Source organism: Bombus impatiens, unplaced genomic scaffold (assembly GCF_000188095.3).
Source record: "Bombus impatiens unplaced genomic scaffold, BIMP_2.2 scf_0080, whole genome shotgun sequence".
Taxonomy (NCBI): Eukaryota; Metazoa; Arthropoda; class Insecta; order Hymenoptera; family Apidae; genus Bombus; species Bombus impatiens.
This window is the reverse complement of record NT_176499.1, coordinates 1,309,338-1,330,936: the sequence shown is the minus strand read 5'-3', so window position 1 is coordinate 1,330,936 and position 21,599 is coordinate 1,309,338. Positions and strand designations below refer to the sequence as shown.

The 21,599-nt window shown below is 29.3% G+C and overlaps 5 protein-coding genes and 2 long non-coding RNA genes across 12 annotated transcripts; 3 read left to right on the top strand and 4 right to left on the bottom strand.

Moving 5' to 3' along the window:
- The first annotated feature begins 1,344 nt into the window (after nucleotides 1-1,344).
- LOC100743245 (RING finger protein 10) lies at nucleotides 1,345-5,797 on the top strand. 4 transcript variants are annotated; one of them, XM_003485781.3, is made up of 12 exons: nucleotides 1,345-1,750; nucleotides 2,539-2,711; nucleotides 2,789-3,015; nucleotides 3,123-3,213; nucleotides 3,301-3,485; nucleotides 3,575-3,767; nucleotides 3,856-3,990; nucleotides 4,077-4,314; nucleotides 4,406-4,657; nucleotides 4,729-4,900; nucleotides 4,964-5,301; nucleotides 5,437-5,797. In XM_003485781.3, exons 1-12 carry the CDS (start codon nucleotides 1,681-1,683, stop codon nucleotides 5,529-5,531), a joined length of 2,169 nt encoding a protein of 722 aa, XP_003485829.1. In that variant the 5' UTR covers nucleotides 1,345-1,680; the 3' UTR covers nucleotides 5,532-5,797. The 4 variants fall into 4 exon arrangements, with proteins under 4 accessions (XP_003485829.1, XP_033180740.1, XP_033180739.1 ...); XM_033324849.1 differs by having other exon boundaries at nucleotides 4,062-4,314; nucleotides 4,729-4,891; XM_033324848.1 differs by having other exon boundaries at nucleotides 1,681-1,750; nucleotides 4,062-4,314.
- Nucleotides 5,798-6,913: 1,116 nt separating this feature from the next.
- On the bottom strand, nucleotides 6,914-10,786 carry LOC100742816 (heat shock 70 kDa protein cognate 4). Its single transcript, XM_012394249.3, has 3 exons — nucleotides 10,636-10,786; nucleotides 10,308-10,523; nucleotides 6,914-8,981 (listed from the first exon to the last, which is right to left on the bottom strand). Exons 2-3 carry the CDS (start codon nucleotides 10,510-10,512, stop codon nucleotides 7,246-7,248), a joined length of 1,941 nt encoding a protein of 646 aa, XP_012249672.1. The 5' UTR covers nucleotides 10,513-10,523; nucleotides 10,636-10,786; the 3' UTR covers nucleotides 6,914-7,245.
- A 47-nt stretch (nucleotides 10,787-10,833) lies between these two features.
- LOC117152590 lies at nucleotides 10,834-12,279 on the top strand. The gene is made up of 2 exons (XR_004462985.1): nucleotides 10,834-11,467; nucleotides 12,048-12,279. It is a non-coding gene; the product is annotated as an uncharacterized LOC117152590 (long non-coding RNA).
- Nucleotides 12,280-14,504: 2,225 nt separating this feature from the next.
- Nucleotides 14,505-17,482, top strand: LOC100748278 (synaptic vesicle 2-related protein). Of its 2 annotated transcripts, XM_012394241.3 has the most exons (8): nucleotides 14,531-14,670; nucleotides 14,762-14,801; nucleotides 15,247-15,431; nucleotides 15,522-15,718; nucleotides 15,798-15,861; nucleotides 15,951-16,076; nucleotides 16,146-16,354; nucleotides 16,425-17,482. In XM_012394241.3, the coding sequence occupies exons 1-8, from the start codon at nucleotides 14,668-14,670 to the stop codon at nucleotides 17,029-17,031; spliced, it is 1,431 nt and encodes a 476-aa protein (XP_012249664.1). In that variant the 5' UTR covers nucleotides 14,531-14,667; the 3' UTR covers nucleotides 17,032-17,482. The 2 variants fall into 2 exon arrangements, with proteins under 2 accessions (XP_003485871.1, XP_012249664.1); XM_003485823.4 differs by lacking the exon at nucleotides 14,762-14,801 and having other exon boundaries at nucleotides 14,505-14,670.
- Nucleotides 15,602-16,030, bottom strand: LOC112214106. Its single transcript, XR_002948035.2, has 2 exons — nucleotides 15,891-16,030; nucleotides 15,602-15,823 (listed from the first exon to the last, which is right to left on the bottom strand). It is a non-coding gene; the product is annotated as an uncharacterized LOC112214106 (long non-coding RNA).
- Nucleotides 17,483-18,132: 650 nt separating the features above from the next.
- Nucleotides 18,133-20,560, bottom strand: LOC100742933 (UBX domain-containing protein 6). Of its 2 annotated transcripts, none has more exons than XM_024372540.2 (7): nucleotides 20,436-20,560; nucleotides 20,201-20,252; nucleotides 19,903-20,075; nucleotides 19,564-19,710; nucleotides 19,080-19,485; nucleotides 18,707-19,002; nucleotides 18,133-18,602 (listed from the first exon to the last, which is right to left on the bottom strand). In XM_024372540.2, the coding sequence occupies exons 3-7, from the start codon at nucleotides 19,977-19,979 to the stop codon at nucleotides 18,206-18,208; spliced, it is 1,323 nt and encodes a 440-aa protein (XP_024228308.1). In that variant the 5' UTR covers nucleotides 19,980-20,075; nucleotides 20,201-20,252; nucleotides 20,436-20,560; the 3' UTR covers nucleotides 18,133-18,205. The 2 variants fall into 2 exon arrangements, with proteins under 2 accessions (XP_024228308.1, XP_003485827.1); XM_003485779.4 differs by having other exon boundaries at nucleotides 20,205-20,252.
- On the bottom strand, nucleotides 20,483-21,526 carry LOC117152588. Its single transcript, XM_033324851.1, has 2 exons — nucleotides 21,074-21,526; nucleotides 20,483-20,608 (listed from the first exon to the last, which is right to left on the bottom strand). The coding sequence occupies exons 1-2, from the start codon at nucleotides 21,384-21,386 to the stop codon at nucleotides 20,601-20,603; spliced, it is 321 nt and encodes a 106-aa protein (XP_033180742.1). The 5' UTR covers nucleotides 21,387-21,526; the 3' UTR covers nucleotides 20,483-20,600.
- Between the last annotated feature and the right edge of the window lie 73 nt (nucleotides 21,527-21,599).

Here is a 21,599-nt window from a genome sequence, read left to right as displayed (position 1 = left end):
TGTATGATTCTACATATATAAATTTTTTTAGTAGATTAATAAATTTATACTGCACTATAGATGAAGATCACTACGTGATTGTAATTACAGAAATCAATATCACTCAGAAATAATAGAAAGTTAGTGTAATTATTTTTCTACATAAAGAATCAAAAATTAAAATATTAAATATACTTAAAATGTAAAATTTTTAGCAATAACAGAAATTATATACAGTTATTCATATTATTATTCGGACATTACTATCTCTGTATTTGTTGCTTTGTGTAGGAGGGTATGATTTAAATATCGATTTGCTTATTCCACGAGAACAATTTCTTTTTAACGATAATGTTTAATTATACATCTTATATAACACAACAAATATAAAGATAATGGTGTGTCCGAATAATAATATAAGTAAACTGTAATAACTTCTTACGTAAATATTAAATACATATTACTTTTTCCTTCGTCGCTGTTACATTACCAAGTGAACATGTAAAGAACAAGCTCGCCGCGACATCTTTTAGGGCAACTTTATAATACATATGTTGTCAAAAACTGGTTAAGAATAGACTCTTATTTTCCAGTGATTGAACATTTGACAAAACGATTTCAGCTATAATTTCAATATATTACTAATTTATATAATTTTCTAGACCTTGATTAAAATTATGTTAAGTGAATGTAAATTAATTTTATTTACAACAAAATCAACATATTTTACATATGTATTACTATATCGGTAATTCAACTGTTACTCTATAATTATAACAACATGTAGTTACTTATCAAAAAATAAATTAAAATTGTATTGTACGTATTGAGTCGCCCAGTAAGTTCGTTCTGATTTTTAAGGAATTTGATCGACAAGAAAGATTATATTGAAAAGTTTTTCGCCAAAAAACCTGAGAGGTTCTGAAAGGGTGGAATATTTAAATTGCATGAAATATGTAGAAAGGTTATGGAACAAAATAGCACCTATATAATTCAATAAATGTATATCAAATCGAAGTGTAAATCGGAACAAACTTTCTAAACGACCCAATATTTTATTTTTTCTAAAATACAATAACATTAAATGATTATTATCATATACTACATAGGTTGTATCATAGCTTGTATCATATACTACATAGGTATACAAGAGATATGATAGAATTTAGTCGAAAGTTTTTGTAAAACGGAAGTTAAATTATGTTATCCACCAATGTCATATCGAAAATTACGCACTCTATATAAATACATCATTTTTAATGTGTATCTATAGAGATAAAAAAAGAATCAAAATCCACACTAATAATATTAGCTCATTATCAAAATGTTTGTAAATTATTCTAGTATTTGATGTGTATCACGTATTACTACTTGCGCAAGTCATCAGTTTCGTCGCCATCATAGCGACGAGATCGGGATCGCTTTTGGCCGTTGAGCCAGAAATTGGGATCATCATCGTTTACGACGAAAAGCAAAGCAGAGCTTTTGCTCTGTTAACACCTGTGTTTTTGGTCACCCTAGTACCGTCACATCGGCCGTGAACTATCGGCATCTCAAGAAATTTTTCTTCACCTTTGACGATAACGAAACATGGCTTATTGAAGAAGATGAAGGGCCTGCAGAAATACATTGTTTCTCCATACGGAGGAAACCGTAGCCTCAACAAATCTGGAATTCAGCACGAACGCTTTCGTGCCAGAAATGGAAAAAAATACGAAATTTCCACAATCCTCCGCAAAGGGGGTTCCTGCTGATGCTAAAAAAAACCAAGGTGCGTTATCTGAATGTTGATTGCTTCGATAACGACGTCACCATTTCTCTGACGTCTTAGTTGCTTACTTTTTACAAAAAAGACATTTATTTCTGATGTCCTATGACTTCTTTTAGAAATACTGATCTCTACTACTCATTATATCTATTTGTAACAATCTATTTTGATAAAATATTTTAATTATCTGTATAATCCGTTGAATTCTTCGAAAATTCATAGACTGATACGTATGAAACATTCTTGTAATATATATACAAATTTAAATACTAATTAATTCTGTACAAGGTGCCCTACAAGGCAACTAGGACAAGCTATAGTTCTGAAACAATAGAAGATAAAAAGGAATTTCATTAAGCAAAATTAAAAGATTTTGAATGATGTATAATCTAGTATAGGTGTCTACTTCAAAAATAGTATATATATAATATTTAATTACTGTTGAGTAATTGAAGTTAAAATATCTCCTAAACTAATGTCTTTTTATAAGAAGAGATTTAATACCTCTTTATGTAGAATTATGACCTAGGTCAACTAACGTGATCAAAAATATATTATTCCATCTAGAACAGCAAACTTGACCTTCATATGTCCTCTACGCATCTTCCTGTAAAAAAACTAATCACATAAAATTATATTCTCTTCAAAACATTCAATTTTTATCTGAAACATTTTTCATTATATATATGTGTATATATATTTATATATATACATAGTTTATAATATATCTTGAAATTATACCAGTGTTTTATTGAAAAAACTTAAAAAATTATAAATTATTATTTATGTAGATATTATAAACAAACTTTTTCCAAGGAGCTCGCGCAGACGTGAATCAGCAGGTACTAGCAATTTTTCAAAATCTGAACAATCAAGGAAGTGTAATGTACAAAAAACAAAAAATTTTGATAAGAGACCAAAACCTAAAGGACAATATCATGGCAGTTCAAAGGAGGATACCAAGGTTACTTCCCACATTCGTTTGTATTTGGCATATTTAATTTATATATAAAACTAGATTCAAATTATTTAAATTTTTAGGTAGTGCAAGCAGAATTAGCTGAGCCTGGCTCAGTAGTGGTCCAAGGAAGTAAAAAGCAGAACTTGAATCATCTGCTGAATTTTCATTATGAACCACGTGAAATGCAAGGTGGTTCAGGTACATGGAATCATGGAAAATTGATAAAAGGTTTGCCTCGGAACAGTAATAGATGCCTTCCACCAGTGCAACGCCATAAATACAACAAAGAACAGTTTTTGCAAGCTAGGTAACATATTATATATTAATTTGACATAAGGTTGGTAGAATATAAGGTATGACAATGATATAAGGTTAACATACTAACATAAATTTTATTGTTTTACTATTCTTTAGTTGCCAGTTTGTTGTAAATGCCAATGGGAATTATACATTATATTTAAGTGATCCTGATGTACTAGTTGACTGGAAATTGATAGAACAAATTGTAAGTTATAAATATGTTGGTAAAAGATTTTTTAAATTCTGTTTATTTTAATAATAATCATGATAATCATGAAATTTTATTGTTTAGAAACTTCACAGTTCTGAAAACTTATCATGCCCGATATGTTTGTATCCACCAGTTGCTGGAAAAATAACACGTTGTGGTCACGTCTATTGTTGGCCATGTATCCTTCATTATTTATCACTTTCTGATAAACCCTCGCGTAAATGTCCTATTTGTGATGAATCTGTTCAAAAATCTGATTTAAAAAGGTAATTTATTTGAATGTATAAATAATAATACACTTTTTAATTAAATTTTTGTGAAGAAATTAAAATTCTCTTTTTCTTTTCTATTTCAGTGTTAACGAAGTCACTCAAAGTACGTTAAATTTAGGAGATACTATCACTTTACGTTTGATGCGCCGTGAAAAAGGGTCACTGCTTGCAGTACCTGTTGGATCTGTAATTCACAATCCAACAAACTTTTTCCCACTATCAGAGACTATTAGCAATCAAGTGTATTCAAAACTCCTTATTGCAAGTACAGAAGATGTAAGTTCCTGAGTCTTCCAAAAATCAAAGTGTAAAAATTTAAAACTGTCAATGCTAATTATGATTCGTATCATGAATTATAATTCAGGTGATGAATATCATTGAATGTGAACGTACACAGTTGAAATTTGAACTATCAGATAATCCTGATTCTCCGGAAAATTGTTATATTGAACAGGCGCTTGATGAACTTTCGAAAAGAGAAGGGGAATTATTACAAAGGGTAAAATTAATTGAAATAGACTTTTTTACTTCCTAACTTAAAGCATTATAAGTAAAAGTTTTTGCGAATAGCAAAATTCTTTACAGGTAAAATCAGAAATTCCTCTAAATGAAACTTCAACATTGGCCTACAAATTACAAATAGAAAAAGCCGATATTGAGAAACATTTATCTCAATCAAGATCTCAAGACTATGAAGAAACAAATACTTCAACAAAAAGGAATAAAAAGGACGTGGATGAAGAAATATTAAAATCTGCGGAAAATTCGTCTAACGGCGTTCAATTAACCTCAGACATACCAAAATTCTTTTATTTTTACCAAGGTTCTTAATACTTTTTATTATTTTTATTTCTGTTTATAATTTTTAATTTATTTATGAAAAATTATATTTAATATACGTGTATGATTTTCAGCGGAAGATGGGCAGCATCTATATCTTCATGCAATGAATGTAAAAATGTTAGAAATGCAATATGGCAGTCTTGAAAATTCCCCTCGTGTGATAATGGGAAAACTTCTCGAAAAAGAGGGAGGAAGTCTTACAGAAGATCTAAGACGTAGACTAAGATACTTATGTCACTTGCCATTAACTTGTCAATTCGAGGTAGCTGAAATTGAATTAAAGCCACCAATTGTGTCAGAGGAGGTTTTATCTTCATTTCAAGGTAATTTTTTCGTTGTATTTGCAATTCTTAATTTCTATTGATATCTCAATCTATGTTATGATTTGTTATAGATCAGTTGACACTGAGGCACAGACACAGGCAACAACGAGAACGTGACGAAAGAAAAAGAGAAAAACAAATTACCGAGGAAGAAAATAAGCGAATGGGAAGATATCCAACTCCTGCTGTACACATTGATTCACGGCGACATTTTCCTCGATGGCAGCCAGAATTGTTTTCTGAGTATATATACTTACATAATACACTATCGTATCGCATGCCATGATACATTCAATATGTTTGCAGGGAAAGTGTTCTGTCACCATTAGAATCTACGGCGGCTTCAAGCGTAGCTAGTAGTCCATCTTCCAACACATTTGATGAAATGGTTGCATCTAGACAAACTGATAATGTTGCTCACGAACAGGGACCATCATTTGCAGAAATGTTGCGAAATACTGGCACGCGTTTGAAATCGCAAACACTATGGCCATCGATTAACTCCACACATAGGAAACAGTATTCTAGTCTGACTGTTCAGACGCCCTCGAGAAACACCGAAGAAGAAGATTATATCTCAGTACCATCATACAGTCAGAATTTTGGTGATGCTTTAGCAGTCGCTTTACAACAAACTAAGTTAGGTAAGCCCTATATTGTAACTATAATTATATATATTATTTTATCATCTTATTTGAGATGTGAATCATCTAATTGTATCTTTTATTTATAAATAATTAATAAGCACAATTAAAATTTGATATTTATTTATTTTTTAGAAACAGAGAAAAATGGAGGTGAAAAGAAGAAGAAGAAAAAGAAGAAAGGGAAATCAACCGTATTGTTTGCAACTACTGTGGCACATGAATCTTAATTTTTTTCGTGATAATGCTTGCACTTTACGTTATTTTCGAATTTCGCGTTTCCATTATGTATTTTATTACCGCGTGTTATATTTCAGATTATTTCGGGTATATGTTAGGAAATTTATCAAGTTCTAGTATAAATCGTAACATATAATTATATACCATCCTCCATTTGTGAAACTTTCATCATTATATTATCGATTATTGAACAATTGTTTCCTGTAGCATTCGGGTCTGTTGTGCTTGCAAATAAAATTTAGTTTAATGGAAAGTATTCTGAGACTTTTATTACAATAACTGTTACAATTCAAATTGATAAAAAGATAAACAAGAAACTCTTCCTATTTCTTATTCTATAAAGAACATGATGGTTGAATCATTTATTTGGCTGTAAAGTTAATGTGTATGCTATGTACATATACATATAGAACAAATTTAAGTTTCAAAAAAACTTTCCACGACCTCTTTAAAATTTTTGAATAGAAGTGAACTTATTTGCTCAATAACTGCAGCTAAATAATTTTTACCTTTTTGAACTCATTTACATTTTAATTTTTCATGCTTCTCTGTATTCTCCTTCTTTATATTTTACTATACAATTTGTCTCCTTTTTTTTGTACAAAAGACTAAAGAATTACGAAAAACTTCATAAAATTTAATTGTTACTACCGGTTTTATTCTTCTCACCAACTTTAGATGTACGAAATGTTGAGTTTTTAAATTACTTAAAATAAAATATCGTTTTTGGGATGGACTATAAAATTGTTTGCTACTACAAAATATATTTAATATTGAGGTAGGACGACAGCCATATAAGTGACATTCTATGGAATTGGATATTCCAATGTATTTAAAATATCATGACTCAAGTTCATTTTAATACTTAGCCAACCGCGCGCGCCACAACGAGCTATACGTTTCTCACCGCAATGGACAAGCCAACCTATACGCTGTCTACCGCGCAATTTTCCAAGCAATGCAGATTAATATTTACTATTTCAAGAACACAGAAGTCTAAAAATTACTTAAGTGGTCAATTATATTTTGCGGTAATGATTTTAACGATTTCATATATTGTTTATACAAAACATCAAATTAAAAGTATATAACAATTATCTTTTGTAGTTCATGCAAAAAATATAGGTAAAATTAAAAATTCATAATTCATTTTAATATTTTTTTACAGTATGGGGTATCGTTTGATTATAACTTTATTTAATCATAACTGATAGTTAACTTTTTAATTTATTTTAACACCACTAAATTGGTGTATTTTATTATATACTGTACTTTATAAAAGCAGCAAAAGTGGCGCAATTAATTGAGAACAATTCCAGGTAAACAATAATTGATAATAAAAAAAAAAGGTAATAAATTATAAACAATTATGTAAGTTTCAGGGATTGTTTTATATTTTCATGGTTTTTTTGAACATAGAAAATCATCACAACTGATCTGCTATCGACATTATCGGATTACAAGTACAATAAAGTTATTTTTTACGCATTGTAATCTATTGAAAATTATTTGGCTAGTTTACAAAAACAGAATAAATAAATCTAAAATAATTTTTACGACGTAGTAGAAGAGAAAACTGAAACCTAGATAAATTAATACTCGGGAACGAAAGACCGTAGCTGTGAAATTCTATGTTCTTCGAATTGATGTTATCCTCTGCATAGGAATAAATCATGGAGAAGGCAGTGGCAAGTGAGTAACAATTTAGTCGACTTCTTCGATAGTAGGACCAGATGCACCACCACCAGGAGCACCACCTCCTGCTCCTGGGAAACCTCCAGGCATTCCACCAGGCATTCCTCCAGTACCCTGATACAACTTTGTAACAATAGGATTACATATAGCCTCTAATTCTTTTTGTTTATGTTCATATTCTTCTTTATCAGCCAATTGATTGGCATCGAGCCACTTAATGATATCGTTGCATTTATCCAATACAACTTGCTTGTCACTGGCGCTGATTTTATCCTTGAGTTTCTCATCTTCCACTGTGCTCTTCATGTTAAAGCAGTAAGACTCAAGACCATTCTTAGCAGCGATAGTTTCTTTCTGTTTCTCATCTTCACTACGATATTTTTCAGCTTCGTTGACCATTCTTTCAATGTCTTCTTTGCTAAGACGACCTTTGTCATTGGTAATGGTAATTTTGTTCTCTTTCCCAGTAGATTTATCCACTGCAGAGACATTCAGAATACCATTGGCATCAATGTCAAATGTAACTTCAATCTGAGGAACTCCTCGAGGGGCTGGTGGAATACCACTGAGCTCAAATTTACCTAATAAGTTGTTATCCTTCGTCATAGCACGTTCACCTTCATAAACTTGAATCAATACTCCTGGTTGATTATCAGCATATGTAGTGAAGGTTTGAGTCTGTTTTGTTGGAATAGTAGTATTTCTCTTGATAAGGGCAGTCATAACACCACCAGCAGTTTCGATACCAAGAGATAGAGGTGTTACATCAAGAAGCAGTAGATCTTGTACTTCTTCAGACTTGTCACCATGTAGAATAGCAGCTTGTACAGCAGCTCCATAAGCTACAGCTTCATCAGGGTTGATAGACTTGTTCAATTCTTTCCCATTAAAGAAGTCCTGCAGTAACTTTTGGATCTTAGGAATACGCGTGGATCCACCAACCAAAACGATATCGTGAATCTGAGCTTTATCCATTTTGGCATCGCGTAATGACTTTTCCACTGGCTCGAGTGTTCCTCTGAAGAGATCAGCACAAAGCTCTTCAAATCGAGCTCTGGTGATTGAGGTATAAAAGTCAATTCCCTCATAGAGCGAATCAATTTCGATACTAGCTTGAGTAGACGAAGACAAAGTGCGTTTCGCACGTTCGCAAGCTGTCCTCAAACGACGAAGAGCACGTTTATTTGCAGTCAGATCTTTCTTGTATTTGCGTTTGAATTCTTGAACAAAGTGATTGACCATACGATTGTCGAAATCTTCGCCGCCAAGATGAGTGTCTCCTGCTGTTGACTTGACCTCAAAAATGCCATCTTCGATGGTCAAAATTGAGACATCAAAGGTGCCACCACCAAGGTCAAAGATTAGGACGTTGCGCTCGGTGGTAGTTTTTTTATCCAAGCCGTAAGCAATGGCGGCAGCGGTGGGTTCGTTGATGATACGTAAAACATTCAAACCCGAGATGGTGCCAGCGTCCTTGGTTGCCTGACGCTGCGAGTCGTTGAAGTAAGCAGGTACAGTGATCACGGCATTGCTGACACTCTTGCCAAGGTATGCCTCAGCAGTTTCCTTCATCTTTACCAGGACCATTGAACTCACTTCTTCAGGGAAGAAAGTCTTCGTCTCTCCTTTGTAATATACTTGAATTTTGGGTTTGCCACCATCGTTTACAACAGTGAAGGGCCAATGTTTCATATCAGCCTGAACAGTGGGATCCTCAAAACGGCGGCCTATGAGACGCTTGGCATCTGAAAATAAGTAGAAAATTAAATACTTCTTTATCCTTTGTATTCTCAATTTAAAATTTAAGTTTTGAATATAAAATTTGACTAGAATTTCAATGTCGTTTAACAACATTTTTAACGTAGTAAGCGTTTGTGCTATTTTTTATTATATTAACAATGTGAGGACTGAAGACGCGAATTCATGTCTTACATATTTCATGCGGTATCTTATAAAAATACTAACTACTGTTAAATGGAACAGTAAAAAAGGCAATGGATGCTATAAACAAATTATAAATGTGTTTTTACAATACATGCTTGAATAATACGAAAACGTTACCAATATATTAGATATAATATTAGTCGGTTTAAATCTTTTCAATCGATCCAAAAACACGCGGAAATTCGTATTATATATGCTCGTCTATATATAGGCTATATGCTTGTCAGAGCAGCCGGTCCCCAACGTTATTTTTAAGACTTCTATAAAATAAAAAAATCACCTTTTATGTGAAAAATTTTTATTGAAATAATTTATCACGTTAATAAAATAAATAGAAAGATCTTGTAACATTTCGAATTTCTAATTCAATAAAAGTATCATATTTATTAAACAATAATCCGAAACAAAGATAACGTAATGGCGACCACTAACCGTTATGCCCGTACATTTTTGCACCTGCGCGTGCGTACATAACGCATATCCATTACATATTATAGATCGAGCTTCTTATCGTCTACCATATTAAAAATTCTCCACGCAAATTTATAAAATTTCAAAGTAGTGCTATTTTATCATTAATTAAAACGAACAATCCATTGTCATTTTACAACCATTCCCATTAAGTTACTACAATAATAATTCAAATACTCAGAAAAATGTTGGAAGTCAATTCATAAAAATTAAAATATTAATTAATACCGTTAAAAACTAGCTTAAAATTAATTCAGAAACTGTAGTAAAAAAAATACATCTTGAATAATGTTAAAAAAGAATCTTATCCACATAATATGGAAATTTTCATTAGTATTAATTTTATAAAATTTTCATTCGAAAAAATCTCTAAATGTTTCATAACACTTAATTACAAGATCCATAAATTAGTTTTTGTATTTTTACACACGTACTAATAAATCTATCTCAATTCCAATGGATATAAATAATTTGAAGAAAATGTTTACCAGATAATGGAATTTTACAAAAATGCATTCAAGATTTCAAAAAATGATTTGTATTTCATCAACAAAAAATACAAAAACATATGCGGAATAAATTTTTCACAGTAAAAGGGAAGCTTTATGACTATCCATGAGATGTAATATGAAAAATATTTGATAAAATAGACTTACCGAAGATGGTGTTGTTAGGGTTCATGGCTACTTGGTTTTTGGCAGCATCACCAATTAACCGTTCAGTTTCGGTGAATGCAACATAGCTAGGTGTTGTACGATTTCCTTGATCATTGGCAATGATTTCCACCTTCCCGTGCTGGAATACACCAACGCAGGAGTAAGTGGTGCCGAGATCAATACCAACTGCAGGTGCTTTGGCCATCTTTGCTTTTTCTGTACAAGATATAAATGGAAATTAAATTTATGAACAAAACGTTGAAATGATTTTCCAATTAGATTAGTGTCAAATATTGTAGAAGCAAATACGGATACAGTGGGTACACACACCTTTCTTCTTTACTCGCTTGTAAAAGTTCGCTTCGTAGGACAGTGAAGAGATTCTCCGTTTGACGATTCGCAACGTGAGTGAAGAACCCGTATCCGCATTTCGGTATATATTACTTTCCCAGAGGACGCTTCTGGAATGTTCTTCCTATTCAAGCACCTTCTATCAACCAATCAGAAATCAGATTCTGTTAGACTTGCGTCATTACTGGATACGCGCCACGAACTACGTATATCAATGGTGGAATTTTATGTGGTTATTGATTGATTCGAAAGAAGTTTACAAAACACAAAAATTATTTTAATTTCTTGTAACTATTTTTTAAACGATCAAAGTATAAATGAAATAATTTTTTAAACAATCTCCAGCTGGAACAACAGATAATACGGAAGTAGAGTACAAGGAAGTTGGAAAAAATTTAGTAACTAGTTCTAGAAAGTGTGTAGTTACACACACAAGTATATGTGAAGTTTATATCCATGCATGGTTGTGGTTTGCTTTGTTTTAAGATTCCTCAATTTCTGTGACAATTGTGTAACCTTTATAGATTATGTGTTCATTTCATGACCGTGTCACTTTTGACATATGTATGAAAATAAGCTGATATTACAGACAATGAACATTATATTACATTATATTACATACAATTTAAATACAATGCGTATTCACTTTGTACAGTAACATATCTCTAATAACAATTATTTATAGAATATATATGTATGTATGTACATACATAATGTACATATGTCAACGTTAAAAGACGTCAATTTCAATGAATAATAATGCTGCATCATCACAATGACATAATAACAATGAATTTGATAAAAAAATCGTAAGAAATATACATATATTCTATCATATTCGTTCTTAAATTAAAATAAAATTATGCTACATTATAAATTTAATTCATTGTCAAATTAATAATAGCCATTAATTAATGATTAATGTAGCATAAAATCGGACAAATAGACTATTCTAGAATTTTACATCTATTGTATTATTATATTTCTTTGCTGTCACATCGATATATTGATTCAATATAACAAACATTTCTCGATTTCCATTTATGTATATACTTGAAAATCTGTATTACATGTATAATGAACATGTAACACATACATATTCTTATACCAATTGTGACGCATGAACAATGTATCTGCTTATGAGTTTGTATATATACATATATATGTATACATATAAACATCATAAGCTTTAAATAACCATGAAAATATCACAAGGTTACATTAAAAAGAAAGTCATTTATATTTCACAACTTATTTTCATTTATTTGAAAATTATTCATATTTTGACTAAATAATCAATTTTTTAAACAAATTGACATATTAAATTTATTATATTTCATGGTAATAAAAGCAGTGAATTATGTATTCATAACGTATAATTTGTTACAGCTAACATTTGGCTTCTAAGAATACACGTAAATGATAATAATAAAGATAATAAAAAAGAATATGGAATATTTTACGATACTTTATAAGCTTTTAGATTTCCTGTACTAAGTATCATTTTATTTAAGAGAGATATATGTATATCATAAACCATGTATAAACGTATGAAAAGATCATAGAATGTTAAAAACTTGTTCATCGATATCAATAAAGCTGAACATATTTATTCTTTTAATCATAGTAATTATTAGATAAAAGCGATATTCTCATTTTATTCTTATTTTCTGAGGTATCGTTTGAATTATATAATTTGTAGAATTTTCTTGAAACTTTTCTTGGAAATGAACGCAGCCCATGTGACAAAGCACAGTGCATGCAATCAATGACGGTAAGCATTGCGGTAGAGTTCGCGAATTGTAGAATCTTCCAGTACGTTCCCGTGTAGTCATGCTATATATACTCGTCCAATACGCTGTATAGTTGCTACTGTATGTTAATATATGTGTGTTATTTGATCGAGACATTTTCAAATGTACTCTTTATTGCTTATTAAAGCCATTTTTACGAAAGTATACTTTTTGATATGTTTTATATCGAAGATGTATACATCCCGCTAAATATATTTATGCATGCGATCAATGTGAATCATACTTAAAGTAATCTTGTATCTGTATTTAATCGATCAAAACCTCGCCTTTTTAGTTATAGAATATTCTAGCTAACTTTTACAAGAACCGGAAAAAGGTTAATTTATACGATATTAATTTATATTATGAATGAATTTATATATATATTATGGATGAATTCAATAGAAAGATTAATAACAATAAGAATTGTTACATTATAGTAAATAACATTGGTTTCGATATATTAATAGAATTAATGAAATCTCACTAATCTTATTTAATCCATTTTAATTTATTGCATAAGAAGAAGGATAGTAAAAATTTACAAAAAGGAGAATATTAAAATATCTATCTAGTTCATTCAACATACTTACATATGTAAATATGTACATACATATACGTATGTATGTATTTTCTGTTCATGAACGATAATCATCGCACTACGTCATCAAACTGTAACGGCAAACTGCGTTATTAATCTATGATATAATTTGCGTCTTTTTTTTCCCTTTAGTAAAACTAATTATAAAAGTATTTAAAATTTTTAAGATTTTCTTTAGTAATTCATAAAATTAATTTATATTTCGAAAAATATTTTTTCAAATTCATAATGAAATTTATTTTATCAAATAACATATATTATGTATTTTGTTATAGACTACTATAGATTATTAGAGAAACTAGAAATGAGGTTGGATCTTAATTGTTCATTACCATACATCGACATAACATGAATCCTTTCATAACTTAATACGTTGTAGCGTTTATAATCGTAAAATCTCATTATCAACAAATGTCGTCATATTATAAGATTATCGTTTATGGTATAGCCGTAGTAAAGCTTTCAAAAGTATAACAAAGGAAAGAAGAGGCGACAGACGACACTGATAGGCACGGTTGTATATACAGATATAGAAACTCTCATAACGGGAGTAAGGCTCGTGATATTATGAGGTGTTTTAAAAATCGACCAATAGCCATAACACTGCAATCGATTTATTAAACTTTTACAGCTTTTGCATTTAAGGCCATCTTTCGGTAAAAACAATAACTATATACACTGAAGATAAAAAATATGAACTAATTTACTTTTCATAACGTTTCACAATTTATTTAAACTAAATACATATTGTATTAAACTATATATATAGTATTTTATGTGATACTGTTTTTTGTGATTATGTGAATAAATGTAACATGCAATACTTTTTCATATCCTACCACCATTATTTTATTAAGATTTATCAATGATGGCACCATCATCTATATCCACATTACTTATTATTCTATCATATTGTACATATTTCAATTATTCTAATTTGTTATCAACATAATTCTTTTTATAAATAATCAGAGACAAGAGTTCGAAGAATTCAGGCCTGCTGTGCAGATTAGGAAATTTTATCTAAGTTTATTACAAAATTTGGATTTCGTGTTAAAATATTTAATTAAATAAGTCAAGTTTCTTTAATGTAAAAATATTTATTTTATTGAATTGAACATGTTTTTTAGTTATTTGAAATAAGTTGCAAGATCCCCACGACCAACGACCGATTTGCAAAGCACACCTCTCCATATTAAGAGTCTTGTCCCCACTATGGGAGTTTCCAGACTTATATATATACAATGAGAGAGGAAATTTTCTCTTTGGTACAATGTATGCGATATATGACCGTGGTGTATACTGTATACGATTGTTTAATTAGTGTAATTGACAGACTGTCAAATATAATCTCATCTTTAAGGAAATATTAATGAAGTAATCTGTAAATCAATTAATTGTACTAGTGACAGTTAAATATTTGATTATTTTGTATATGATATACAAACGATCATGTCTAATGCATCACAAATGTCTAACGAACCTTATCGTGAATTAGGAGAATTACGCGGTTCGGAATTGAATGTTAATTCAGGAAATGTGTCAAGATGTAATAGAAATTTTGGAAATTGTATTGAACGCTCCTTGGAACTTTCTTCTGTTGTAGTTATTCCAGATGGTAAAGTATTTTTTTAAGAATATCTATATCGTAACATGTGTAAATTATTATAATGTATCTTTACAATATTACTGACAATTTTTATGTACAGGATAATCTGCTTAAACTTATCTATAAAGGAGCGGGTGACTGTAAGTTATGTAAATATCTTATTATGCATGGAAAATATAACATCAGATTTTTTAAAATGGGATTGCTTTCCTTTGCATGGGTCTTGAGATGATTCAGTTTCTTCTTGGGTATGAATAAAATGTTACTAACAATTTATTTTATTAAAGTATGTGATACATACTCTTTTATAACATAACTCTAATTAACAAGTTGATTTTTTAAATCTCCTACATGTATTAAGCCTATATATGTTATAATATGAAATATTTTATACATATATATATATTATATGTAAATATTATATGTAGTATTTTTTTTTAATTTGAATAAGTAAATAATTAAACATGTAATACATGTATTACATACAAGTATTATATACAATAACTACTGACAATTTACTTCTCAAACGATTTGTTTTATTGAAATTTAATATTTCTCTTAATATTGTGATAATTTCATTGGCAGATACATTTACTGTTGTTCAAGCTATCAATGCATTAGGATTTGGAAAATTTCAAGTTAAGTTATCTTTATTTACCGGTCTCTGTTGGATGGTAGATAGTATGGAAATAACAATATTAAGCATTTTAAGTCCATCCTTACATTGTGATTGGGGTATAACTAGATATCAACAAGCTTTAACAACCACGGTATAATAGAACCATTGTTCAATAATATAGTCATTTGTAATAAAATTTTTCCAATGATCTTTATCTAATACATTATTGCATTTATTTCAGGTTGTTTTCCTTGGTATGATGCTAAGTTCTACGTTTTGGAGTAATTTAAGTGATAGATATGGTAGTAAACAATCTTTAACTTTATGTGCAATATTGCTACTTTATTATGCTCTTTTAAGTGCTTTTGCACCAAATTTTCTGTGGATTTTATTACTTAGGGGATTAGTTGGTTTTGCTATTGGTTGTGTACCACAATCGTAAGTATTTGGTAAGTCCTATAAATAAAAGTATTAATGTTCTTAGGGCAGATATGAATAACATCAGTTATTATTTCAGAGTAACATTGTATGCAGAATTTCTCCCTGCAAAACAAAGAGCAAAATGTGTCATTTTGTTAGATGTAAGTTCTACTCACTCAGTCATACTCACTCATAAATAAATTTCATGTAAACATTTACATTGCTCATATGAAGTAATTATTTTTTATAGTGTTTTTGGGCACTTGGAGCTTGTTTTGAAGTGGCAATAGCATTGGTAATAATGCCAACCTTTGGTTGGAGATGGCTTCTCATTTTATCAACAATACCACTTCTTGTATTTGCTATTATTACTCCAGTAAATATTAAAAATCAAGCATTTATAACAAGTATTAAATGACATTTTTTACCTGATACTTTTTGTTAGTGGTTACCAGAGTCTACAGTATTTGATATAACGAGCGGAAGAATGGATAAAGCTGTTTCAACTTTAGAACGAGTAGCAAGAGAAAATAAAAAACCTTTACCTCCAGGAAGATTAGTTATGGATCGCTTTTATCAAATTAATCATGGCAAATTGAAAGATGTATTAAGCAAGGAAATGTGTAGGACATCTACCTTGCTTTGGCTTGTATGGTAAATACTACATGTGGTAAATATTATATCTTGATACATTATATAAATAATGGTAATGGCGTTATTTTAGGATGAGTACAGCATTTTGTTATTATGGTGTTGTATTAATGACTACAGAATTATTCCATACATCATCTGAACAATGTAGTTTGTGGGAAAACAAAAAGGAAGATACTTGTCAATTAGATTGTCGTTTAGAAAGGAGTGATTACATCGATCTTCTTTGGACAACGTTAGCTGAATTTCCAGGAATTTTTTCCACTATTTTTGCGATTGAAAAAATTGGTAGAAGAAAGACAATGGCGTTCCAATTAATAATGTTTGCTATGTTAATCTGTTTCTTAGGTAGAGCTTGTCTATTAAACAGAGCAGCATTAACACTAGCAATTTTTCTAGCTAGAGGTTTAATTGCCGGCGTGTTTCAAGCTGCATATGTGTACACTCCAGAAGTGTATCCGACTCATTTACGTAGTATCGGTGTTAGTACTTGTAGTGCAATGGCTAGAATTGGTGCAATGGTTACACCATACATAGCACAAGTATTTCTTCAATGGTCTATTACTGGAGCAATGGCAATTTATGCTGCAACAGCATTATGTGCTGCAATAGCTACTCTTGCTTTACCTGTTGAAACGAAAAATCATACATCTAATGACACAACTCAAGAGACGCGATAAAGTTTCAACCTTTTTTCATTTTTCTTCTTTTTACTACTGAAATGTTTTAAGAGGGAACATTTCATCAACATTATAACATTTTGCAATAGTCGTTAAACTAACAGTTTTCCGGTGATGAAAAACAAATTCGTTTCTATTTATTGGATATTCGTTTATTTTGTTTTTACAATGTTATAATTACATATATGCATAACTAGTATTACTTTTTGTTCCTGACTAATTTTGTTTTATAAATTACTTGAATGAATGGGATACACTATACATCATAAGTTATTTAACATATGTGTATTTACTTTTCTGTAACACTTTAGACAGTGATAGTAAGTTTTAAACTTATAAGAAATATACAAAGACTGATATATAAAATATTAAATATTAATATATAACAGAAGTGCCAAAATGCACAAACGTGCAGGATTAATGTACACACGCTAAACCATAACTTTTGTTATCTATTTTAGTATTACAACAATAACATAATTTATTTTCATAAATAACAAAGCATGTAAAGCTACAATATATATATATAAAAAGCACATTATTTCTATTTCATGATCTAAAATTGAAAATACAAAATTGTACCAAATTAATAAATTTATCACAATTTTACTAAGTACGAAATTTCTTTATAGTGTACCCAAATAAAATATAATATATTTACAAATGCTGGAAGAATCCTAATAAATTGTAGAATCTTGTACTTTTTTTATGCAATCAATTCTTAATATACAGATCTCCATATACTGTAGTAAACAAATTTCGAGCTTTCAAATTTTAATTAAAATTATCAATAGCATTTAATATTTATTAATTTTAGAAAATTAATAATATACACTATTATCTGTAAAGCTTTTTTTGTTGAAAATGATTTTAGATAATATTCTTTTATCATTTAAAAAATGACACTTAGAATTAATAATCATATAAATTTTACTTACAAATATTGAAAAAATATGATAGAAAAGGAAATATGAAACATTTACCTTTCTTTCATCTGCATTATACAGGACTCTATTCTCATTGCATGAACTATTAAAATTTGGAATGAATATTTGTATTACAACCGCCTTTTATCGTTTCTACCATATTAAAAGAAGTAAGCCGCATAATGATACTTATATTTATCTTTTTCAGTATTTATAATTACAATTTTTAAAGATTAGATAATACAAATTTAAGCAGGTTGTATGATAGAAAGTAACTGTTCCTTTAAGTATCCTACAGATTCGTTGTGACTTGTTTCTTCTGATTTACTTTTCCAGGAAAACATCAATATTACAGCAGGGAATAATTCTAATTCAAGTAATGTTTTATCAAAAGAATCTTCACTAAATGTTGTTTGAGGAAGCTTTTTTAAGCTGAAAGGTCTCTCATTATTTATCAAATTCTCACTAACAAAATTAACAACATTTTGAAAACTTTCATGTATAGAAAATGTTCCTTGTAAAATAAGATTATCTGGAAATTTTATACGGATCAATGAAAATTTATATTTTCTGAGTCTCTGTTTTTCGTCTCTTTCTCTCATGGCTTTTGTTCTTAACATCTGATCTCTTTCAACTGCTTCAGTTCTATTAACATTGATAAGGAAAAATGTTTAACATAATTTATTTAATGAAGTCATATTATATTTAATCTGTATGTATTAATGCATACAGTACGTATATATAATTACCGAAGTTGTTGTTCTTTCTCTATATCTTCAGCAGTTAAATTGAAAAAGCTCGATGGCAATTCAGTTCTCTTGTTTGCTTGCATAGGTAACAATACTTGAAGATTTCTGTCTAGTTCCAGTGGAATGGGCTGTGCAGTTTTCAATGCTTCCAATAACATGGTAATGTTTTCAATATCACAATTATCTGCATTACGAATTAAGAAATCATCCTCCTTATCATTATTCAATAACTTCTTCTGATGAAAACCAGCAGCATTTAAAAACTCTAATGCACCTTCAATAGGGGCCACTTTATCCTTTAAAATATTAATAAAAAGTTTATATAAATTATTTTCTTCTTAAATAAATCTATTTAAAGAAACAAAAGTATTACTTGAAATATTCTATTTTGCATCCTAATCTTCTGATACTTTTCTTCCTCTGGATTATTTATAATATTTTCTAGATATTTTCCAAGTGTTTCAACACAAGCATCAATTCTATTCTTTTTACTATTGCAATTTTGTATAATTAAACATGATATTAAACCCATATCTTCTCCTTTCAATTGTTCATATAAAAATTCTTTTATTTTTACTTTCCATTCATCTTGTGATAATATTTCATCAGATAAATATGAACAACGATAGTATACATTGGTAACAGCTAACAAAGAATTATCCTTAACTGAATTTTCAGCTTTTTCTTCTGATTGCACATAATCTTTCTCTACATTTTGTTGTGCTTTTCTTTTTTGTTCTAATTCTCGTTTCACTTGTGCTTTAATAGCTGCATATGATCTATGAATAATATATTATTAAATATGTTATTATATTTAAAATTATAAATAAAAACTATTATTTTTATGAAAAACATACGTGTTAAATCTTTTTGTGTTAGATTCTTTTGCTTCCAGTCTTGCCAAAGCTGCTTGACCAGCTACTTTAGCTTCTTTTGTAGGTTCCACTCTTTTTCTTGGCTCTACTACAGAAGTAGATCCATCATTGCTAGTTGATTCTGTCAATCTACATAAAATAATTTTGCGTTATGAAAGATATAATATATTAATGATAATTAGCTTAGTATTGAGATATATTTGAAATTTAAAACATAAGATTTACTAGTATCTCAAATGACAATTAAAAAAACTACTGAAAATTTCTATCCTTTATGTTAAAATCAAATAGTTAATTAGAATGTATTATGATAAACATTACTTGTGTCCTTTTCCAGCATTCATAAATTTCACATCCAATTTTGCCTTGTGAAAAAGTGATTTAATTTTTTCTGTCATAATTGTTATTTGGTCTATTTCAAAAGGTTGTAAAAAGCAGATCAATCGTGTAACTTAAATTTTCTGCTCAAAACAATTCTGTTGGATTTATTTAACCTAGAAAAATATGAAAAATTCTATATATATTTATTACTAACGTATTAAAGATATATATATATGTATAAAAATAATTCCATTTCGCTTACAATTACTTTATATTTGGTAAAATAATTTATACTTACTAACCAACAAATTATTCACCAGATGAACTGTCAAAATCTTTTGATACAGAGTCTGTGTTAACAACAATATTTTTTATTAGAATTAAGATAAGAATTTTTTAAATTTTCAATTTTTAGACATAATAACTTTTATATATATACTATAAATTAACAGCAAATAATTTCCTAATCATTTAATACCATTTGTTTATTACATATACTGAATATTATACTGAAGAAAATATTTCTTTTTTACCTCTTTTACCCTTGATCTTCAACAAAAATAAAAGAATTTTTACTTAATCTTGCAATGGCATACCATTGTCTTTCATAACCCCAGTTTTTTTTGCAATTATATTGATTTTTATTAATGGAGGAGAAAACAATAAAACTCCTTTAACTTCTTTTTGAACATTTAATTTTATAAACTTAAAAGCAATATCTGTGAATATTTAAATAAATTTTTTACACTGTGTCTTTTACAAAAGTTTTTGTGATTTAAATGCACAAAAATCATATTGAACTTAAAAGACCTCAATGTTCTATTTGGTAATCATAAAAAGTGTGCTATTGCAAGATAAAAGTAAAATAAATCCAGTAAAATTAATGACAAAAATTTATACTTAACAATATGCTTTTATTATTACGTGATTAAAAGCAACAGGAAGAACAGACATATAAATAGATACTGCGTATATTGCATAGTCATCGAAAAATATGTTCCGAGAATTATATATTTATTATTAAAATATGTTTAAAAAATTATATATGTATTATTAAAACATGTTTTGAAAATGATATATTTACTATTGTAAGCATATACATACATACAATCTGTTCTACACAATAACGTGAATACGTATACATATCAAAACGAAAATATGATTTTCTTACTTGGTTCCATAAATTGTTCGGAAATTCTTGGACCGTAAATATACCAAACGATGAAAATAAGGGCCACGGTACTAACAAATGTAAACAAGAAGACTTTCAACAATTGCAACTGAAAATCGTCAAATGCTACCAAATCAATAAATTCGTGAAAAAAATCGGAAAATTTTTGTTGAAGTTCATTGCTGATTATGCTGTTGATCGGGTGAAATATTAACTCAAACGTTGTTGAGCCCACTAAGTCATCGGTAAGCTTATTGATCGTTTCCACCAAATATTCTACCCAAGACCACGAATTTTCATGTACGCTACTCATCACATGTGATAAACTCTTAATTAAATTAAATAAACGCACACTTTTTGTTCACCTTTACTTTATTATGTCACATTACCCACGTCATTCTTTGATATTTTCAAGTGTCTAAATCATTCTGATTTCCAAGGTCAGATCCCAGAATATGATGAAACTCGACCACTGAGAAAACTTCTGAATAAGCGTAAAAAGTAATATTTGATTTACCATCTTACA